This window comes from Engraulis encrasicolus, chromosome 2 (assembly GCF_034702125.1).
Source record: "Engraulis encrasicolus isolate BLACKSEA-1 chromosome 2, IST_EnEncr_1.0, whole genome shotgun sequence".
NCBI lineage: Eukaryota > Metazoa > Chordata > Actinopteri > Clupeiformes > Engraulidae > Engraulis > Engraulis encrasicolus.
Window position 1 is genome coordinate 34,982,641 of NC_085858.1, and position 18,783 is coordinate 35,001,423.

Here is an 18,783-nt window from a genome sequence, read left to right on the forward strand (position 1 = left end):
AATTTCGCCACCAACCCTTTGTATATGTGCGCCAGCTGGCTGATTTAAACAGGCCGCCATGTGTGCACGTTGACGGCAACGCGGACGACGACGTATCTATCAGATCTGTGGGCTGCATTTTTGTCATTGCCAGCCTCGAATGGAATAGACTCATGCCAGAAGTTCGGCCTTTTATTCTAAGTATTTTACTTATGTGGATCTACTATTTTACTTATGTGGAGTTATATGAACGGGAAAAAGAATCCATGATTAGGCCTACCTTAGAGATGCACCTGCTGCGCGCTCGTGGAGACGTTCCGTCTGCTACCTTGACATGCACCGAGGGAGAAGTGCAGGGATTCATCTTCTCTCCATAAACATTGAGTCATGTAATACTCGCCTATTTCACAGACTGCCATTGGGCATGTAGCCGTAGCTAGTAATGTGATTAAAATCTGAGTCACCTGCCCATTCAGAACCACACAAGGTGCATGGGAAGATTATCAAGCGGCTCACTGTCAACCCTCATTGGCGTCACCACCTGCCATGAAGTCCGGGGAAACAAGGGGTATGTTTCTGTGGGACATTGTGAGACACCCCCTTGTGATGTTACCTACAATTAAATGTAAATACAATAAATCACATCCCTGGCGCGCAATGCGCCCCCACCCACATGTGCGCAAGCGCGCGCGCGCGCGCGCGCACGCACACACACACACACACAATTGGGACAGATTTTTTTATATTGGTTTTCATACCAGAAGGTGCATTCAGTGACTTAATCTCCCCTACACTTCATATCATGCCACAAGGCATGGCATGGATGGGTAACAGGTAGGCCTATTCACCTAAACATTGCTGATATGCTCATGAATATCATCCAACCAATGTGTAGGTTTTTTTTCTAGAAATGTAAAGTAGGCTATAAGATAAAATGCCATCAGTGCTTAAAGTAGGCCCTAAGCATTATTCTTTTATCCATAAGCACGCATTTGCGTGACGCCTGTATTGGGCTTGAAATGCATACGTGCATGTCATGTGCAATGCGGGAGAGATGCGTGCATCTATTTGAGAAGTTTTCATTGATAGGCGCGTGAATGAACGAGAGAGGGTGGGGTCGCAGTCTAGAGCGCCATCTGTTGGACAGTTCGTGTCAACTCTCTATGTAGGCCAATGTTTTTTTATATATCAAAGTGAAACCGATCTGATCTGACCAGAAACAGAGCTGTGGAAACGGCTGGCGCATGATCATTGTGCCTATGGTAAAACCCATTTTCCGAGTAGAATAAAAAATGAGTCGTCTTCAAGACGAGGTGGAGGTATGGCTTTCATTTTAATCAAACACCAACGTCAACCTGATTTCGTGTTACAGTAAACTTAAGACGAGCAGTTGTAGGAGACTCCGCGAATTTCTTTCTTTAAATGTTCGTGTTGGTCCTCAAAACACCGACAATTGAGTGAATGCAAGACCAAGAACAGCTTGCATACGCCCTAAAGGAAACAAATCTCCTTGAGAAGGAGGATATATTAAAGAATACTTCCTAGCAGCCTGGGACCGACTGCGCCACAGCCTTACGCGCCCTGTGGCGTAAACAACGCTCAAAGCAATTATTATAACATGATATTTGTGATGTCGTGTAAGACGAGCATGGGAAAAAAATGTTAAGTATGCATGTTCTTTGCGTGCCCTGGAGTCTGAGGTGTGAAGAGGAGCACGCGTTAGACAGGCTTCGTATCCGGTTTTACTGTACAGTATGCTATAGAGTTGACAGCTGACGTCTGTCAAAACACAAGCCAGACAGCCAGCCAGCTGTCATAATTTCTTTCGTCCCTAACATAGGCCTACTGGATAATGGGTTGTGATTAAAAAGGGTGATTAGCTTGGTTGGTACGGAACAGATGTGTGTGTGTTTTACCTACTTTCAAGTCCCTCTCTTTTTTTACAGTTGGAAATAAGTGTCAGGAGACTCAGAGAAAAATTCCATGGCAAGATATCGATTGAGAAGGCGGCGTTGCTTATGCGGCGCTATGGCAATGACCACCGGAGGATAGCTATGGAGATTGTGCTTATGAAAGATAGAGGTATTGGTAAAACGTTGATAAGAATCATCATGCTTATAAGTGGAACTGAAGTTTTCTCTTTTTTATTTCAAGGAGTTGCCGTTTGCATTATTTTTTCGTTAACCCTATAGGCCTATTAATTTAGGCGATTGCATAAATACACCACATTTCAGTGGCACACTTTAATGAAGTTTTCAATATCTTGCTACATAGACCTTGATGATGAAGACAGACATGATTTAAGCAATGATATCACAGTTAAGGTAAAGTATTGCACTTCAGACTATGTCAGTCTGTCATAACAACCATAGACCTCCCTCACCTCACAAACATGCAAATTACTACACCTCTGTGCTGGCTGGGGATGTTTATCAAAGGCTGCCTTTATCTCCATGTATCCCTGCTGTAGAACGTGGTGGAGAAATTGAAGGCAGAGGAGGAGAATCCGCACTCAGCTTCTCAATCCCACATTCCCACTGGACAGGTAGGCAAATGGACTGCATTTATATAGCGCCTTTCCACTCCTTTGAGCACTCAAAGCGCTTTTAGGCATCACATTGTAGGCATCACATTCACCCATTCACTCTCACATTCATACACCGGTGGCTGCTAAGCAGGGTACTGCCCTGCCACCAGGAGCCACAGGGGCTCGAACCCAACCTTCAGGTTGCAGAACGGCTCCTCTACCACCTGACCCACCACCGCCCCTTCATCCTCATGTCAACTCACACAGCCTGACATGCAGAGAGATACACAGTCATCATGGATGCCTAATCCGAGAGGGGGTCATCCCTATGTTCCCCAGGTCCTATGTTCCCCAGGTCCTATGTTCCCCAAAACCGGGGAACTTAGGACCCTTTTTTCAAAACAGGGTTCTATGTTCCCCTCTGCTTCCACTGCTGCCGCATGACAAAGCGCAGGTTGTTGTTGCACCTCTGACAGGTTAAGTTTAGAGATAGTTTCGGATAGTTTGGTCCCATACAAAGACAGGGGAACATAGGACCCGGAGAAAATAGGACCCGGGGAACATAGGTACGCTCCCGTCCGAGAGATGCAGCTTCAGAAACTCTTAAACAGGGCAGATGTGTGGACATGTGCAAATCACTAGTGTAAAACATGCCAAAAGATGTGAGTTAATCACATTCTTTTATGTTGCTAGTAGCCTATATAGTAGGCCTAAATAACTGCCGATTGCCTTCTCCATGTCTGCATGTACTATGGGCTAGAACCTGGCATATAGCATGGTGTACCTACTGACAACTGCATTCAATTTCAGGCATCTTCTCAAAAGAGACCACCAAAGTCTGGTAAAAAGGTATGTAGGCTACACATCTCTCACAGATTAAGTCTTAGCATGTCATTTTATATACTGTAATGATTGAAGTGTTCTCAAATGTTTTCTTCCCTTTGCAGCCCAAGGCAAACAAGCAGCCAACTGAGGACAAGGACATTCAGGTTGGGGCATTTGTTTGAATTGGTTTGGCTTTTGTTTACATTTGACCTGATTGCCCAAGCTTTCACTCTGATCAATGTTGTTCTTTTGTTTGTTGTAGATCTATTTTTATTGCAACTTTATACACCTTGGCTAAGAAAATCCTCGTAGTCATGATAGTCAAGAGAGAAGTCTTGTTGTTTACATGTGACCTCCTTTGGCCCTCTCAATGTGTTTGCGGTTTGTAACATCCTGGGTGAAAAGGTCATTGTTTTTGTTTTATAATGACAAAGAGATTAGACTAGAGATTCTGGGGTCAGGAGTGACTTCATATCTGGCTTTTCGGTGCGATCGTTTGGCCTTTGCTTCCGACACATAATGAAATTCACTTGATGTTGGAATAACTTCTGTAACTTCTTTCGCTTGAACAAAATTAGCCATTTTACCCGTCCAGTCCATTTCGCATTTTTTTGTCACACGTTAACGGTAGCAGATTGAATAGCAAACCAAGCGTGGGAAAGGAAATGGAAAGCAAATTGGCAAAATATAGAAACCTATTATGAGTCCATCTCACATACTCAAAATGTGCATGTCCGTGTGCATATGCTTGTGTGCATGCATACGTGTGTGTCTCCAGGAACTACTGCAGCGTCTGCGCGTCCTACCACTGACGCAGAAGAACCTGCGCATGTTTGACAACGCCCAGCGTGACGTCATCCCCTCGGATGTGCACCAGTTTGCCTGCGGCCAGTGTGACAGCGACTGGTGGCGGCGCGTTGCACAGAGGAAAAGAGTAAGACAAACACACACACACTCACACACACACACACACACACACACACACACACACACACACACACACACACACACACACACACACACACACACACACACACACACGTACACACACACAGTTACTGTACTTCCCCAAAAGCATTATGACAAGACCTGTTTCCTGTTGTTGTGTGTTGTGCTTATATGGCTTAGTGATCCTTTTAGTGTGGTTGTAAATCCCATTCTTATCAAAAGCACACACTTGGTAGTTGGTACCCATTGTTTGATACCCATCTACTGTGTGTGTGTGTGCTATACTATTAAAAGTATTAATTCGGGAAAGGTGTTTAGTATGTCAAAAACGTCATGATTTTTTTTACGACTTTGCATAGCTATGTTATGGACTATAAACTTATTTACTCCTTCTGCATAGAAGTGAACTATATAAATATTATAATGTATTTACAGATAATGAAACCGTTTCAAATGTTTTTTTTTAAAAATACCAAAGGATGATCTTGTCGGTGTGTCTTCATGGCAGGTGTCTCGCTGTTTCAAGTGCAAGAGGAAGTATGACCCAGTGCCTGCAGACAAGATGTGGGGCATCGGGGACTTCAACTGCCCCAACTGCACTCGCACTTTCAAGTACGAACTCAAGAGCAGGGGTTCCCAACCCTTTCCAACTTGGGGCTTACTTGAAATTTCAACAAATATTGAGGGCCCACCTCTGATCCAATACACAATAACACTCAAATAATTAGTCAACAGCAACACACACACACACACACACACACACACACACACACACACACACACACACACACACACACACACACACACACACACACACACACACACACACACAGTGTGTAAGAATCACGGCTTTAAAGCAATAAACGTGTGGTCCTCTGAGTCAGAGTTACTCATAAAAAGTAGGCCTATAATATGACTACTTCAAAACATTACATTACATTATATTTCACTTAGCTGTCGCTTTCATTTTGTTCAAAGCGACTTACAACTATTATTTTTCAGGGTATTGTTTACAGTCCCTGGAGAAATGTGGGGTTAGGTGCCTTGCTCAAGGGCACTTCAGCCATGGATGGAGGTGTAGGGAGAGGTCAGGGGGGATTCGAACCCGGCAACCCCTAGATTGAAAGACCAACTCTCTAACCACTAGGCCACGGCTGCCCCAAAACGTTCAGTATACTCTCCCTTGTTGTAAAAAATAGTGTTTTCTAATGGTTGAACATTTGAAGAGTTCAGATGCAAAACCCCCTAACTCCATTTCTGAAGACCTGTACTTCTATATTTTTAGAGAACCCTGTTGTTGGTTTGGTTTACATTCATGTACTTGATAATACATATAAATAATTATATTAAATAAATAAAATAAAATTTGGACAGCTTTGTATTAAATAAAAATGAATTAAGATTATTTTCTGAAAAGGCACTTAGGGGGTTTTGCATCTGAACTCCTCATTTTTGACCCTGCTCTGCCACTTAGGGGTTTTGGAAGGATGGATTTGGGCTCCCCTTGCTATGGCTGTCGTTCCCTCATCACCCCCATCGCCATCTTACCACCTCGCCGCAACATGGTGATGGGGCCCGGGCCCGGGCCCAGGAGCAAGAACCAGCACAGCTGCTTTGCAGAGGACTGCTTCAACAGACAAGGTACCGTAGGTGGCACAAAATGAAGAAAACACTTGTTCACCATGCGCTAGCCTACCGAAATGAAGGCGTTTTAATTTAATCCAGCAGTGTGCCTTTGGGAACCCCTGCCAAAACTTGCACTACAGTAACCAGTGAAGTTAAGTTTGACCAAAATTTCTGTAGGTGATGTGCCGTGAAATTCCACTAGAGGGCAGTCTTCTCAAACACACCCTGTATCACAACATCATGGGCAGGAATTCCCAGAGCCCTCTAGCCAGGCCCTCCTTGTGATGCAAAACCTTCAGCGTTGCTTCTAGTCAGGCCAGGAGCAATACAACTATAGTTTTTGAGCTCCAGAAACTTTGAGCTTGGGAACTTCTCCCTGTTCCTCAGGAAGCAAATATACAGCAGCAAACCAAGGGAAGCGGGTCAAGCATGGTTGTCTTTGCCATAACCGATTGTCACTTAAGACCAACAGTCATAAAATGTTTATGACATGGACATAATGTTTATGACTTATCTATGACTGTTACGACACTATTATGACACTGTAATGACATGCTTATGACACCGGCGTGATGTTAAGTGTTACCAAATTATCTCCAATTCAAACTGCAGCGAGACGGTCCGCTTTTGCTTTGGAAAAAATAGTATAAACCTGGCAACGCAACTTAATTTTACTTTAAACTCCTACAAAGCGACAACGTCTTTTGAATATTTGTTCTGCCATTTCTCAGCTGGTTCTCACAAATTATTCCCTTGTATCTTTTGGAAAATCCATGCTATCATTAAAATATAATTTAAAAAAAATGTGTATAACTGTACGCTATTTGAGACTGCTGAGACAGGAGAGATGCTGATGCTGAGACATCAGAAATAATCAATCAAGATAGTCTAATAATGAGACTCTAATTGATGCCCAATTGATTATTAATCGAAGCACTGCCTGATTTGTTTTAGTGATTGTCGGTATATTATTTGGAGACACACATGAACTCTTACTGTGAAACTTCCGTGAAATTGAATGTCTATGTCAAGGTTGTCCCATGTTATTACACTGCATTACAATACACTTCGATTACAGTATGTATTTGTATTTACAAAATGCTGCTGTAAATGTGATTTTTAAAATGTAATTACATTCTACCTACCTCCTTAGGAGGAACAGATACTGTGCAGTATTTCTTAAACCTGGCGTTACATTGATTCTCAGTAACTGATACCGCAGGCTACTGCAAGGACAATGACAGCCATAATGATGGGTGGGTCCCCATCCCATTAAAAGCCACCCCCAGAGTATACCTGTGTGTAGGTTTTCATTTCAGTATATTATGGGTTAGCTTGATTTACAAGGGGGAGGACATACAAAATCTGAGCAAATCATTGTCGTTTGGGTACGCACATCCACAGGGAAGCCGACAAGGGGGGACAAAATGGTCAGTTGTCCCGGTCCCAGGGAGAATGGGGTGCCCATAATTGGATTCTCATTTCATTAAATGTATTGGGTGGGGGGCCCGATCAGATTACTTTGTCCTGGGCCCAGCCAAAGCTGTCAGCAGCCCTGCACATCCATATCAACTTTTGTAAGTGCTTGAAAACAGTAGCAGACTGTAGGATAAGGTTGGTCTGCGCACTGCGCCTGTGCTCCAAAAGAATGCACCTTATTTGATTAACCCTCCTGTTATCCTCAGATTTAGGTTACATCCGTGATCCTTGGAGTCACTTAAATGTCTACAAAATCAGTATAAGTAAAAACTTTTGTACCGGTCTATGCCTCAGATATTTACTGTTGCTCTGTTGGGGACATAAAAAAGCTAAGATAAGTTATAGCACCCCCACACACAGCCCACACACCGAAAAAAACTAATCCATGACTAGGCGAAAATGTGCAACAACTGCCCAAAAGTTACCTTGAATTAGTTTTGGCCCTCATCCACATCATACATATTGGTCAAATTGACCCCAAGGAAGACAGATGTAACCAAAACGTGTACAGCACTTGGGGAAAACATTTTTGTGGAAATTTCACTTTTTTCACATTGACCCCATATATTTAGGAAAAGTCATCAAAGATGAAGCAAAATAATTATGTACTTCATGTATTTTTCAGACGTTAAACATTGAAAGGGGTCAAATAGACCCCAAGGATAACAGGAGGGTTAAAAATGTGCCATTTTTTGAACGTTGAATGTGCATGCGAATGTGCGTGCGTGCGTGCATGCATGCGTGTGTTTCCTTGCAGAGGCAGAGTGACAGAGTGTGCCTGCCTGAATAGGATATTCTTTATGGGTTTTTTGAATTTAGAATTAGCTCTTGATATACAGCTTTGGAAAAGGACTGCAGGTGGAGTCAGTCTTATATGGTGTTTGTGTTGGTGTGCGTGTGTGTGTGTGTGTGTGTGTGTGTGTGTGTGTGTGTGTGTGTGTGTGTGTGTGTGTGTGTGTGTGTGTGTGTGTGTGTGTGTGTGCGCGCGTGCGCGCGTGTGTGTGTGCTTGCAGAGCCCCATGTGCGCGGGACGGAGTGCGTTCACCCTCGTAGCCGTCAGAAGAACCGTAAGCCTCGCGTGGTGAACCCCAGCCCCGCCCACATCAGCTCAGGGTCCACCGTCAACACCTGCCTCAGCCAGGGCAGCATCCTGGACCTCTACGAGCACGTGCGAGAGGACGTCATCTACGAGGAGGAGGAGGACGACGATGAAGATGATGACAATGATGATGATGTGGAGACTGATAGTAGTGCAGGCAGCGACAGATAGAGAAAATGATCAGGTAACACTATATAAATGAAGTGATGCAGAAAAAAGCATTATAAAAACTTAGAAAATAATTAACTAATAATGAACTAATAATGAACAAATTATGAACAAATGTTTGTTAATGAGTAAGAAATGTTCATATTTTTACAGGTACGTTTTCTTATCAAACATTTACAATTTGTTTGTGATTGAATTTAAAAAAAAAAAACTGTTAAAAGGTTTGTAAAATCTTGAACATATTAATTGTTTGTTCATGTTTTGTTCATCATTGGTTAATTACCGGTATTTGCTAAGTCTTTATAATACTTTTTCTGCATCCCTTATTATGAAGTGTTACCAATAATCAGAGGTGTTTAAAGTAGAAGTAGGCCTACTCTTGCACTTATGTAATTACAATAACTTGCACATAATCTGGCATAGTTGATGCAGCAGTAATTCCACTGGTCCTAATGAGGTAGAATCACCATAAGAATACTTCTGCTTTTACTTTACACACCTCTGCAAATAATCAAGTACTCTCTTGCACTCTCTTGCTGTGGGTCAACCATGATCTCTCTCTCTCTCTCTCTCTCTCTCTCTCTCTCTCTCTCTCTCTCTCTCTCTCTCTCTCTCTCTCTCTCTCTCTCTCTCTCTCTCTCTCTCTCTCTCTCTCTCTCTCTCTCTCTCTCTCTATCTCTCTATCTCTCTATCTCTGTGTCTTCAACAAGTTAGAGTGCAATGCATAGCCAATCACAATGAACTTCAATCAGTTCAATCTTCATTGTCGGGCAATGGTACACAAATGCAGGCTTCTCTTCTTACTGATCTTATTACATATTCCGCCATACAGTCTCTTTTTTTTGTTCTATGCAAGCCCTGTGGGACATAACATTCAACCATTTCCGCTCAATATCCGCCCTGTACTGTCCATTTGTAATACCTTTATTTCTTTGCCTGCGTGTCCAAGGTTTGAGGACAAAACCGACATGTTATGTAATACAGTAAACATATATTCTTTCAACCAGGGAGAAGCAATTATGAAACTTTTGTGAGAGCGGAGGAGGCAGGCCCCCAGGAAAGTCTGACAGCTAGATAAGCCTTTTTTCTCTCCAGCAACAACTAAAGAACCAGTTATCCCACTTCAAGTACACTGCCTGAAAACAATAGCTGAACTTTGGAGTAACTCTAAGGAGCACTCTGCACACTCTCTTGAAGAGAGAACACTGCATGTCTAAAGCTTCTATTAGGTTACTAATGTACAGTATGTAACTTGAAATGGGCCCTGCACCTTAGTTATGCCACCGCACTGGTTAGGCTCTGTCTGATGCCAAATCATGATATAGCATTCACACACATTGTGGGGCCAGTGGATTATGTTGGACAATATGTGGTAATGAACTGGGATGCCAACCCCTTTTAACAGCGTGCTGTTCCAAACTCGTGTGCCTTTTTAAACAAAGAAAAAAATCCGCTCTCGCCAGCTGCATTCATACAAGATGTTGCATAGCATGTGATTATATCGTGTCTTATCCTTGAAATTACGTGCTTGGCTATCTGGGAAATCACGGCTGGTGGATTCAATTTCAGAAAACCCTTAATGACTGAGGGAAAGCACATGCAAGCATTCAGCAACAACACACTGAACTTACCTTCTAGTGTTAAAAGAAGTAATTGGATTTGTGCTGTATATTTTTAAAATACAAGATGCTTTTACCATTATTTTGTCTACGGTGTGTTTGTGTGGCCTACCATCTAGATTTACACTGCATGGGAGGGGCCCATCTATGATGACCCTTTGTACTGGAAGAGAATGGCACTCCGCAGAGGGATTACACGTTTTGTGTGAGAAGGGCCAAGACCATCAGCTCCCCGCAGGGAGGCAGCTGAAGGTCCGACACTGTGATGATCAGGTAGCCAGCATAAAGAGACGTAGACAAAGGCGGATACTACTCGCACGCACAGCTGCTGAACTCACACACCTCTGGTTTGCGGCAGCGGGCACAAAACTCTGTTTTAGCTCTGGACCTGTGGGAGTCTTTCTCCTCTGTTGCACCTTTTTTTTTTTTTTAATCTGGGGGGTTCCAACTTTATTTAGACAGGACAGTGAAGAGTGGGACAGGAAATGAGTAGGAGAGAGAGACAGGGGAGGGTCGGGATATGACTCGGACCGGGAATCGAACCTGGGTCGCCCGTGTAGCAGTCCAGTCCTCAGCCGACTAAGCCACGGCTGGACCTTTTTAAGGATTTTCTAAGCAAGAAGCAATAACACAGTTAAATAAAAACGTAGTGTTGGCCCTACTATGGCCTAACGGTAGGGTTCTGGGTTTCTACGCCGGCACCCCGGGGTCAATTCTGGCCCGGGTCATTTGCTGATCCTTCCCTGTCTCTCTCCCCACTCATTTCCTGTCTCTCCTCCACTGTCCTGTCAGAAATAAGAGTAAAAAAGTCCTAAAATGTGGTGTTAATTCTCTAACCACTCAAGAGAATACTCTGGGACCAAATACACTCTAGAAGATATTAAATAAACTCTGTGCGTGTTTAACTGTGAACCTTGCAGAATTAAAAGAGCTCTGAGGGCCAAAAACAAAACAAAAAACACACAAGCAGACCTCTTCAACTTAGCTGAACCTAGTGACATGGAGACACACAGGTTTCCATATTGAAGTCGTGTCAAAGGTGTCAGATCTCACCAAAATCGCTTCTCCTCTTACCTCCTATATGGCAACACGAACCCATAAAAGGAGGCTAGGTGTGTGCGTGTGCGTGTGCGTGTGCGTGCTCGTGCGTGTGCGTGCGTGCGTGCGTGCGTGCGCGTGCGTGCGTGCGTGCATGTGTGTGTGTGTGTAGCGCAAACTCTGGTGTCCGTAAGTATTATTTTATCTTTAGAAGGGAAAGATATCCTCTGCGCTCCTGCACTTCACAATCTGGTGCGTCACATGAAAGGACTAGTAAGTACCGACAGAGAAGAAAGTCACGGGAGCATCTTCAAATGTGGATAACTAACTGTTTTATTGGGCAAGTCCAAGACTAACGCTTCGAAATATATGTCACCGGAGCATCCCCAGATTTTTTTGTTCTTTTTCGACTTTATTCGACAGGACAGTGTGAAAGGTGAACAGGAAGCGAATGGGGAGAGAGATGGGGAGGGGTCTGCAAAGGACCTGGGCCGGGAATCGAACCCGGGTCAGCCGCTGTGTAGACAAGTGCCCTACAGGTTGGCCACGGCAGGGCCCCTACATCTTCAGATTTACTGTAGACTGTAGGCAAGTGCCTAGACTAATGTTTTGAAATGTTAGCCTTGGCACTTGCCCAATAAAACTGTAAAAATATCCCTATCTGAGGATGCTCCGGTGAGATTATTTTATCTTTCTCAGGTCATCATCGCCAGCCACCACAACATGTCATTCACCTATTCAAAGGTGTTGGCTTTCAGACCTCCACTGATACACATTTCCTGGTGGCCATTGTGTTGTGCTGCTTTGATATCCTATGGCTGAAGATAGATAGACAGAAAGGGTTTTTGTTGTTTTTCTTGGAAGCTAATGGTGTGTGCCTATAACAGGGATAGGGAACCTTTTTCATTCGAGGGGCCACTTCAAATTCATCCGAGGGCTGTAAAAGTCTTCCGAGGGCCGTATTATGAACACAAACCAGAGTTTCTACCTGCACTTTAGACCTATATTGAAGGCAACCACCTTTAAAACAGACCCCACCTTCTCTAGGTCCCCTGAATATAACATATGACGCTGCATAACATTAAAACTATATCGGGGGCCGGATAAAACTGCCTCAAAACCACTTACAAAACATTTTGATGGCAGAGACAGTCTATATGAAATCAAAACCTTGGGGCACGGGCGCTGTGGCGCAGCCCAAGGATTGCACTCAGGGTTCAAATCCAGCCTGGGTCATTTGCCATCCCTACCCCATCTCTCTCTCTCCACATTTGCTTCCTGTTGCTCTTCACTGTCCTGTCTGAAATAAAGGTGAAAAAGCCCATAAAAATACATAAAAAAAACATCAAAATCTTAGCATTAATTAATTATATGCTCATTAATATTGAATCGTGCGTTGTCAATTAGATATCTTGTGCTGTGACAACTGCCTCAATATAGAAAGGGTCTCTGTCATTGAATTTACAGTGCATTCATTTCATTATGTAGTGCTTTTCCCCTGTTTTCAGTGTTGGATAACGCATACAGGCCCACACACGTGAGTTGAACAGGTTACCAAACAACTTAATTTTATGTCAACAAACGTGATCGCCTCAAGGTGTGAACTTGAGAGCATACCAATCTGAGAGTGGCACAACCTACAAATATTTATTTGATACGACCCCTTGTTTGCACCCGACACATTGTGGGTGCAGCATCAGGTGGGTCTTGCATAACCTTAGAAGAGGAATGATGAGAGGGTGGGTGTGGTCATACCAGGAGGAAGGGCACTGCCTACTACATTCACCTGTGGCTTTATAAACGAGGGAGGACTGCAGTGAAAGTAGCAGAGAAGTTGACTCAACACAACCTGAACACAACTTTCACTTCACACACGTTGGTGAACATCCACTCGGACAAAAGATGTAAGTATGCTGCATTATAGCCAGGGAACCCTTGGCAAATCAATAATTAAGAATGTTTTACTTTTTTTGGAGTAGTGAAATTTTAAATCACATTATTTCTTGAAAATCATAGTGCTGATGAAATGGAAGCAGTGTCTGCAGATTAGTTGTTTGTTTGTCGTGTTGAGACAAGACAATCTGTATCATGTCTAATCATCTCCTCTTGCAGGGTTTGGGCGCCTTTAGGAATGCTGTTGGTGGCGTTTGCCATGGCCGCTGAGGCAACGGTTGGGTAAGTTTTCTTTTTGTTCCTTCTTATTGTAGCACTGTTCTTGTGTTTAAGTACATTTAAAAAAGGCATTCAGTGGTAACACGGGGTTGGGGGACATGGGGAAAGTTATCACACAGCCAACAAGACACAAAAAGATATGACTGGCAATTGATGACTACAAACACGTTTTCCAGCAGCGGTCCTCGGTCTGTGAGATACAATATTCTTCTAGGCTCAACAAAATTTGAGTTTTAATTCCGAATTTCTTTTATCCCCTGTCAGTCCATGTGATGACACCACACACGGCACTGAGACAAAAGAATGTCTTCATTTCACAACAATCTGCAGTGGGGAAGAGTATGAGGTAAGCCATTCAGGCAGTCTTTTTTTGCCTACTGTTGCAATATGTTAATTTAGATTTCAGACATTAATGCAGTTCACAACTGACTCACCATCATTGATCATAATGGAATGATATGAGGCTAGAGGCAGTGGTGTAGTCTATGTAGAACGCGGGTATATGCAGTATGTACCCACCTCAAAATTTCAGGGATTTCAGTATACCCACTTAAAATGGATTTATCCATTATTTAGAATAGCACACATATATACAGTAGACCCACCTTAAAACATGCTGAAATATACAGTATACCCACCACAAAAAAAGTAGACTACACCACTGGCCAGAGGTGCCAACAGGTTCAGAAAGTTTAGAAAAGCCTGCCATGAATGTGATCCAACCAGCTCTGTAGGTTTTGTACATTTCTTAGAGATAATGCATGTTTGTTTTTTCAGGTGCGCTCCTATGATAACACCAAATGGATCTCTGCCGTGGAGGAATCTTACTTCATGGACATGGCCATCACCAGGGCTTTCTGGAAGCTCTTCAAGTACATCCAGGGCAACAACGCAGCTGGTAAGGTCAAGGTGTGTGTGTGTGTGTCTGTGTGTGTGTGTGTGTGTGTGTGTGTGTGTGTGTGTGTGTGTGTGTGTGTGTGTGTGTGTGTGTGTGTGTGTGTGCGTGCGTGTGTGCGTGCGTACCCGCAACAGCAGGGCCGGTTTTTAGCATAGGCCGGCTAGGCGGTCGCCTAGAGCGCCATGTGAAGAAGGGGCGCCGAAATGGCGCTCTCCTATGCGTAATTTTGCGATATGAAGTTTTTTTTATGAAGTCGCAATCAACAAAGAGTGGCGAAAGCGCTCCTCACGGCAAAGCGCCCCTCAGCCAATAGTAATATCTCTTCCAACTGTCTCTGGGAAGTCTGTGAACCAATAAACAGACAGTTCTGAGAAAGGGGGCGGGACGAGTGACAGCGTGCATCTATTTTGAATTTGGAGACTCACTCGAGAGACAGAGGGGGCAAGCGCAAACAGTCTGCCGGATGGAGATTATTATGTTCTCATTAAACCACTCATTGCATGATGCAGGAGTTTCAGAGGGTGTTTTGGAACTATGTGATTTAATCAGCAACCGTTTGTGATTATGGAAAGCCTAATAGTTATGAGGTTACTATTTGGAATTAGAGAGAAAAAGAGCTTTGTTTTTGATCAGAGAAATCGCTAGTTAGCATGCTAACATTAGCCAAGTATGCCAAGCAATGAAATCCAGTAAAGTAGCTGTTAGTAGCCTACTCACTACTCACTAACACCCACCTGATATCATAATACTTGCTTAGGTTGACAAGCAATGTAAAGTAAGACTGGTGCAATGTTTAAAACAATTTTAGCTGCCATATCTCCTTCCATCCACATTAATTACCTGCTTGTTGTAAGCTTAAAAAAACATTAATTTCCAGACCAGAATGACATAGCCTACATTAATCATGTAACAGAACCATGCACAGCAGACAAGTGAGGCTATTTACTATATTTTGTATATTATGAAATTCAATAGCGTGACAGCTCTTCTCCCTTTCTCTCACCCTGTCCCTCCAAACACATAGATAGCCCCCTTCTCATTCTCCTACTCACAAATGCACCACTATTTCCAGTCCAGAAATGAAATTGGTTTGGAAGACAGCACAAATGTGTAGCTTATTAAAATTGTTATGCTGCCATGCTTTGTGATGCTGTAGATAGTGTAGATCAATGCAGACCTCCTTGGTAGGCTTATTGTCTACACATGCATTTTACATGCAAATGTACTGTATCACTCTCCTGGCATTTCAATTTCACGTTACAATTCAAACACATTGATAACCTCCCTCTCATCTGGGGTTGGGGGCCCCACCACCATCACATCCCACACACCACACAGTGAAGCTACTTTCATGCGACTCAATCTGATGTGTTGGTCGCCTGTCAAAAAGAACCACAAATCCATTTGATGAAAAACGGTTATTGTTCTTGATGCTATTTAGTTAAGCTTACTAAGGATATTAGTCTTGTGTTCTGTGAGGTATAAGAAAGATTTTTTTTTCTTTCAAAGGTAGGGGGGGGGGGCAGAAATCAAACTCGCCTAGGGCACCAAATAAGCCAGAACCGGCCCTGCGCAACAGACAGATAATAAGAGTTGATGGGTCATCAGGGAAGTTGAAAGGAGCTTTTGATCAAGTGTGATTAGGTTAGTGATTCGAAAGCTAACCATTACTAGTAGGCAATTAAAAACACTGTGCTGTCTGTCACCTTGCAGGCCTGAAGATTGACATGACCTCCCCCGTGGTCATCAAGACCAAAGACACCACCAGCATGTGGACGTCCTCTAAGTACAAAGTCAGCTTCCTGCTGCCCAGTGCCTTCCAGGACGGAGCCCAGGAGCCCCCGGCCCCCAAAGACGGAAGCGTACGTTGACACGTATAACGTTCATTATGTCCAGGGCTCTAAATTAATACCAGCCAACTGGTCAAATGCTGGTGAAATTTCTGTTTGGATGGTTGGAAATGCAAACTTACTAGCCACTTTGACCCATTAGTGAATGTGAATTTGGCTAAGAGGGACATCTACTAGCCATTTTGGCTGGTGATGAAAAAAGTTAATTTAGACTAGAGCCCTGCTTATGTCTAACTGTTTTAGTAACACTAAAGTTTTTCTTTTACTTCAGACATCATGTAAAAGTTTTTTATCTTTTACCTGACATGTTTTGGCGGTATAGCTTCCGTCTTCATCAGGGGGTCACATGGATGTTGATGTGTGACATGCTTTCACTTTTACATGGCTGACGTAAAAGACAAGCATAGATGTATGTTGGCATGTTGTCCACTGAAGTCCTCCAAATAAAACCTTTATTTCAGGCAAGAAAGCTGACAGTGGGAGAAAGGGGTCAGTTGTCCCGGGCCCAGAGAAGGCTGGGTGGGGGCAGGGTGTGTGCAGAATTAGGTCTTCATTCTGTATGTATTGGGTGAGGGGGCCCTTTCAGATGACTTTGTCCCAGGCCTGGCCAAAGCTGTCAGTGACCCTGCTCTCAGGCCTGACTGTCAGCAGCTGAGAACCAAACCTGTTAGCCAGCCACAGGATTAAAACATCCAAACATATTTAAAAAGTGAATCTGGGCCCTGGCGTGGCTCAAACAGTATGGCACTGCACTGTTCTGCTGGAGACCCGGGTTCGATACTGGCCCGAGGTCATTTCAAGATCGTCCCCCATCTCTCTCTCTCACTCGCTTCCTGTCTCCATCTCATACTGTCCTATCTAATAAAGGCAAAAAGCCCCCCCAACATTTTTTTTTCAAAGTGAATCTGATTTCAGCACATTCCGATATTTGAATTGAAGGGTCATGTGTTCGAATCTCATTTGAGAATGAAGAAGAAGAGTTCTCCTACTGTTCCATGCTTACATGCACGGCTGGAGTGCCCAGGACACTAGAATAAAATACAAGAATTACACCCGAAAGTGCAGCTTTTCTACTAAATACTGTCTCTGTACTGTCCCTCAAATAAGTTGCTTTGATTAAGACTGGGAGCTCAGTGCAATGTAATGTCAACCTTTTTTCCTCACAGGTTTTCTTCGAGGAGACACCCGCTATGAAGCTGTATGTGAGGAGCTATGGAGGCTGGCTGATGGGACTCACCTCTAGAACCAACGCTCGCGACCTGAGAATGGCCCTGCAGAAGGCTGGTGCATCCTTCGTCAAAGGCTCCCATTATGACGTTGGCTACGACAGGTAGGAGGAGACCTATGTGCCCCCCAGGCCCATTCCCACCCCATAGTTCAGAAGGGAGAGGTTACTGTATTTGAGAACTAGACATTTTTTTTCCAATAAATGTTTAATTAACAATCTCTCTCTCTCTCTCTCTCTCTCTCTCTCTCTCTCTCGCTCTCTCTCTCTCTCCTCTGTGTTTTCAGCCCCATGAAGATGACTGAGAGGCACAACGAGGCGTGGTACGCAGTGGAGGGAGACCATGTGTGTCCAAAATGAATAAAATTGTAAATAGAACTTCCCACTAGAGGGCAGTGTGTGATCTAGGATAGAAGGAGGAGGACGCTCGTTCCAAATGTTACATCAGAAAACTGGGCTTTGCAGGGACTATTTTCCATTGTGCCATGGATATCCTATTCAGGAGAAGGAAATCTGTCTGTTTCCACACCACTCCTGAGTAGAATGCCACTCTATTAACTGTATAATTTTTATTGTTAGCAATCAACACAGCACTGCATTAATAGTAAACTGACCTGTACTTTTTATTGTGTTGACCATTAAACTATTTTCATTTTTACAAAGCATTGCATCTGGGTTGTGGTCTGTGTGGAGAAATGTACAAGACGGGGTGCAGAAATCATTTTCTAAAATGCTTGGTCAATATAAACCAGCAGTAGGCCTAATGGCTGACAAAAAAATAGTCAGCACATTAATAGGCCTGTACTAGCACTTCATCCAGGTTGTCTGATTAAAACCAAAGTCTTTTCACAATTTCATATCAATCACAATATTTAAATGACCATTAGAGGGCACTGTTTCCTTTGTTTTACTGTGAAAACATTCAGTGTAAACATTGAGCCAACTGCTCCATGAAAGATGTTAACAACTACTACAGACATCAAAACAACCCATTCAATATGAACAACACATTACTACATGAATGTACAGCCACATATCAGGAACATCTGAATTGATAAGAGAGCAAGTATTGTATTGGGCTAGTAGGCCTACGATGACGACCTGTTGATCAATAGCTCAAATCTTATCTGAACTATAGAGTCCCATTGACTTAGTGAGCTTTTTATTGCCACACACCTATCACTGTATTAGTGTGAATTTGCCATCTGATGCAAGACTCTTGGAAGAGCTTGGTGTTCATTCAGCCCTTGAGCACTGTAGATAACCAATCACCCTTGGACTGGGTTATCTGCTTTGACGTCAAGCGTCACATAATTGTGGCAGTCGATTG

The 18,783-nt window shown here is 43.4% G+C and overlaps 2 protein-coding genes across 4 annotated transcripts; both read left to right on the forward strand.

Annotated features, from left to right (window-relative positions):
• The first annotated feature begins 1,161 nt into the window (after positions 1-1,161).
• shfl (shiftless antiviral inhibitor of ribosomal frameshifting) lies at positions 1,162-11,326 on the forward strand. Of its 3 annotated transcripts, none has more exons than XM_063187392.1 (11): positions 1,162-1,298; positions 1,926-2,061; positions 2,254-2,303; positions 2,450-2,524; positions 3,317-3,355; positions 3,454-3,495; positions 4,110-4,265; positions 4,788-4,891; positions 5,754-5,920; positions 8,398-8,667; positions 10,390-11,326. In XM_063187392.1, the coding sequence occupies exons 1-10, from the start codon at positions 1,272-1,274 to the stop codon at positions 8,652-8,654; spliced, it is 1,053 nt and encodes a 350-aa protein (XP_063043462.1). In that variant the 5' UTR covers positions 1,162-1,271; the 3' UTR covers positions 8,655-8,667; positions 10,390-11,326. The 3 variants fall into 3 exon arrangements, with proteins under 3 accessions (XP_063043462.1, XP_063043453.1, XP_063043447.1); XM_063187383.1 differs by lacking the exon at positions 10,390-11,326 and adding an exon at positions 9,659-10,371; XM_063187377.1 differs by lacking the exon at positions 10,390-11,326 and having other exon boundaries at positions 8,398-10,372.
• Positions 11,327-13,091: 1,765 nt separating this feature from the next.
• soul5 (heme-binding protein soul5) lies at positions 13,092-18,118 on the forward strand. Its single transcript, XM_063187402.1, has 7 exons — positions 13,092-13,212; positions 13,421-13,483; positions 13,745-13,826; positions 14,258-14,378; positions 16,092-16,240; positions 17,395-17,558; positions 17,741-18,118. Coding segments are annotated over exons 1-7 (654 nt in total). The 5' UTR covers positions 13,092-13,210; the 3' UTR covers positions 17,814-18,118.
• The last annotated feature ends 665 nt before the right edge of the window (positions 18,119-18,783 follow it).

Bases quoted from the DNA above. Each gene is read 5' to 3' on its own strand.
- soul5 (XM_063187402.1), top strand. The intron at 14,379-16,091 runs GTAAGGTCAAGG...GTCACCTTGCAG, and splicing joins CCAGGGCAACAACGCAGCTG to GCCTGAAGATTGACATGACC. The intron at 17,559-17,740 runs GTAGGAGGAGAC...CTGTGTTTTCAG, and splicing joins TATGACGTTGGCTACGACAG to CCCCATGAAGATGACTGAGA.
- shfl (XM_063187392.1), top strand. From the start codon at position 1,272: ATGAGTCGTCTTCAAGACGAGGTGGAG. The intron at 2,304-2,449 runs GTAAAGTATTGC...TCCCTGCTGTAG, and splicing joins GCAATGATATCACAGTTAAG to AACGTGGTGGAGAAATTGAA. The intron at 2,525-3,316 runs GTAGGCAAATGG...ATTCAATTTCAG, and splicing joins CCCACATTCCCACTGGACAG to GCATCTTCTCAAAAGAGACC.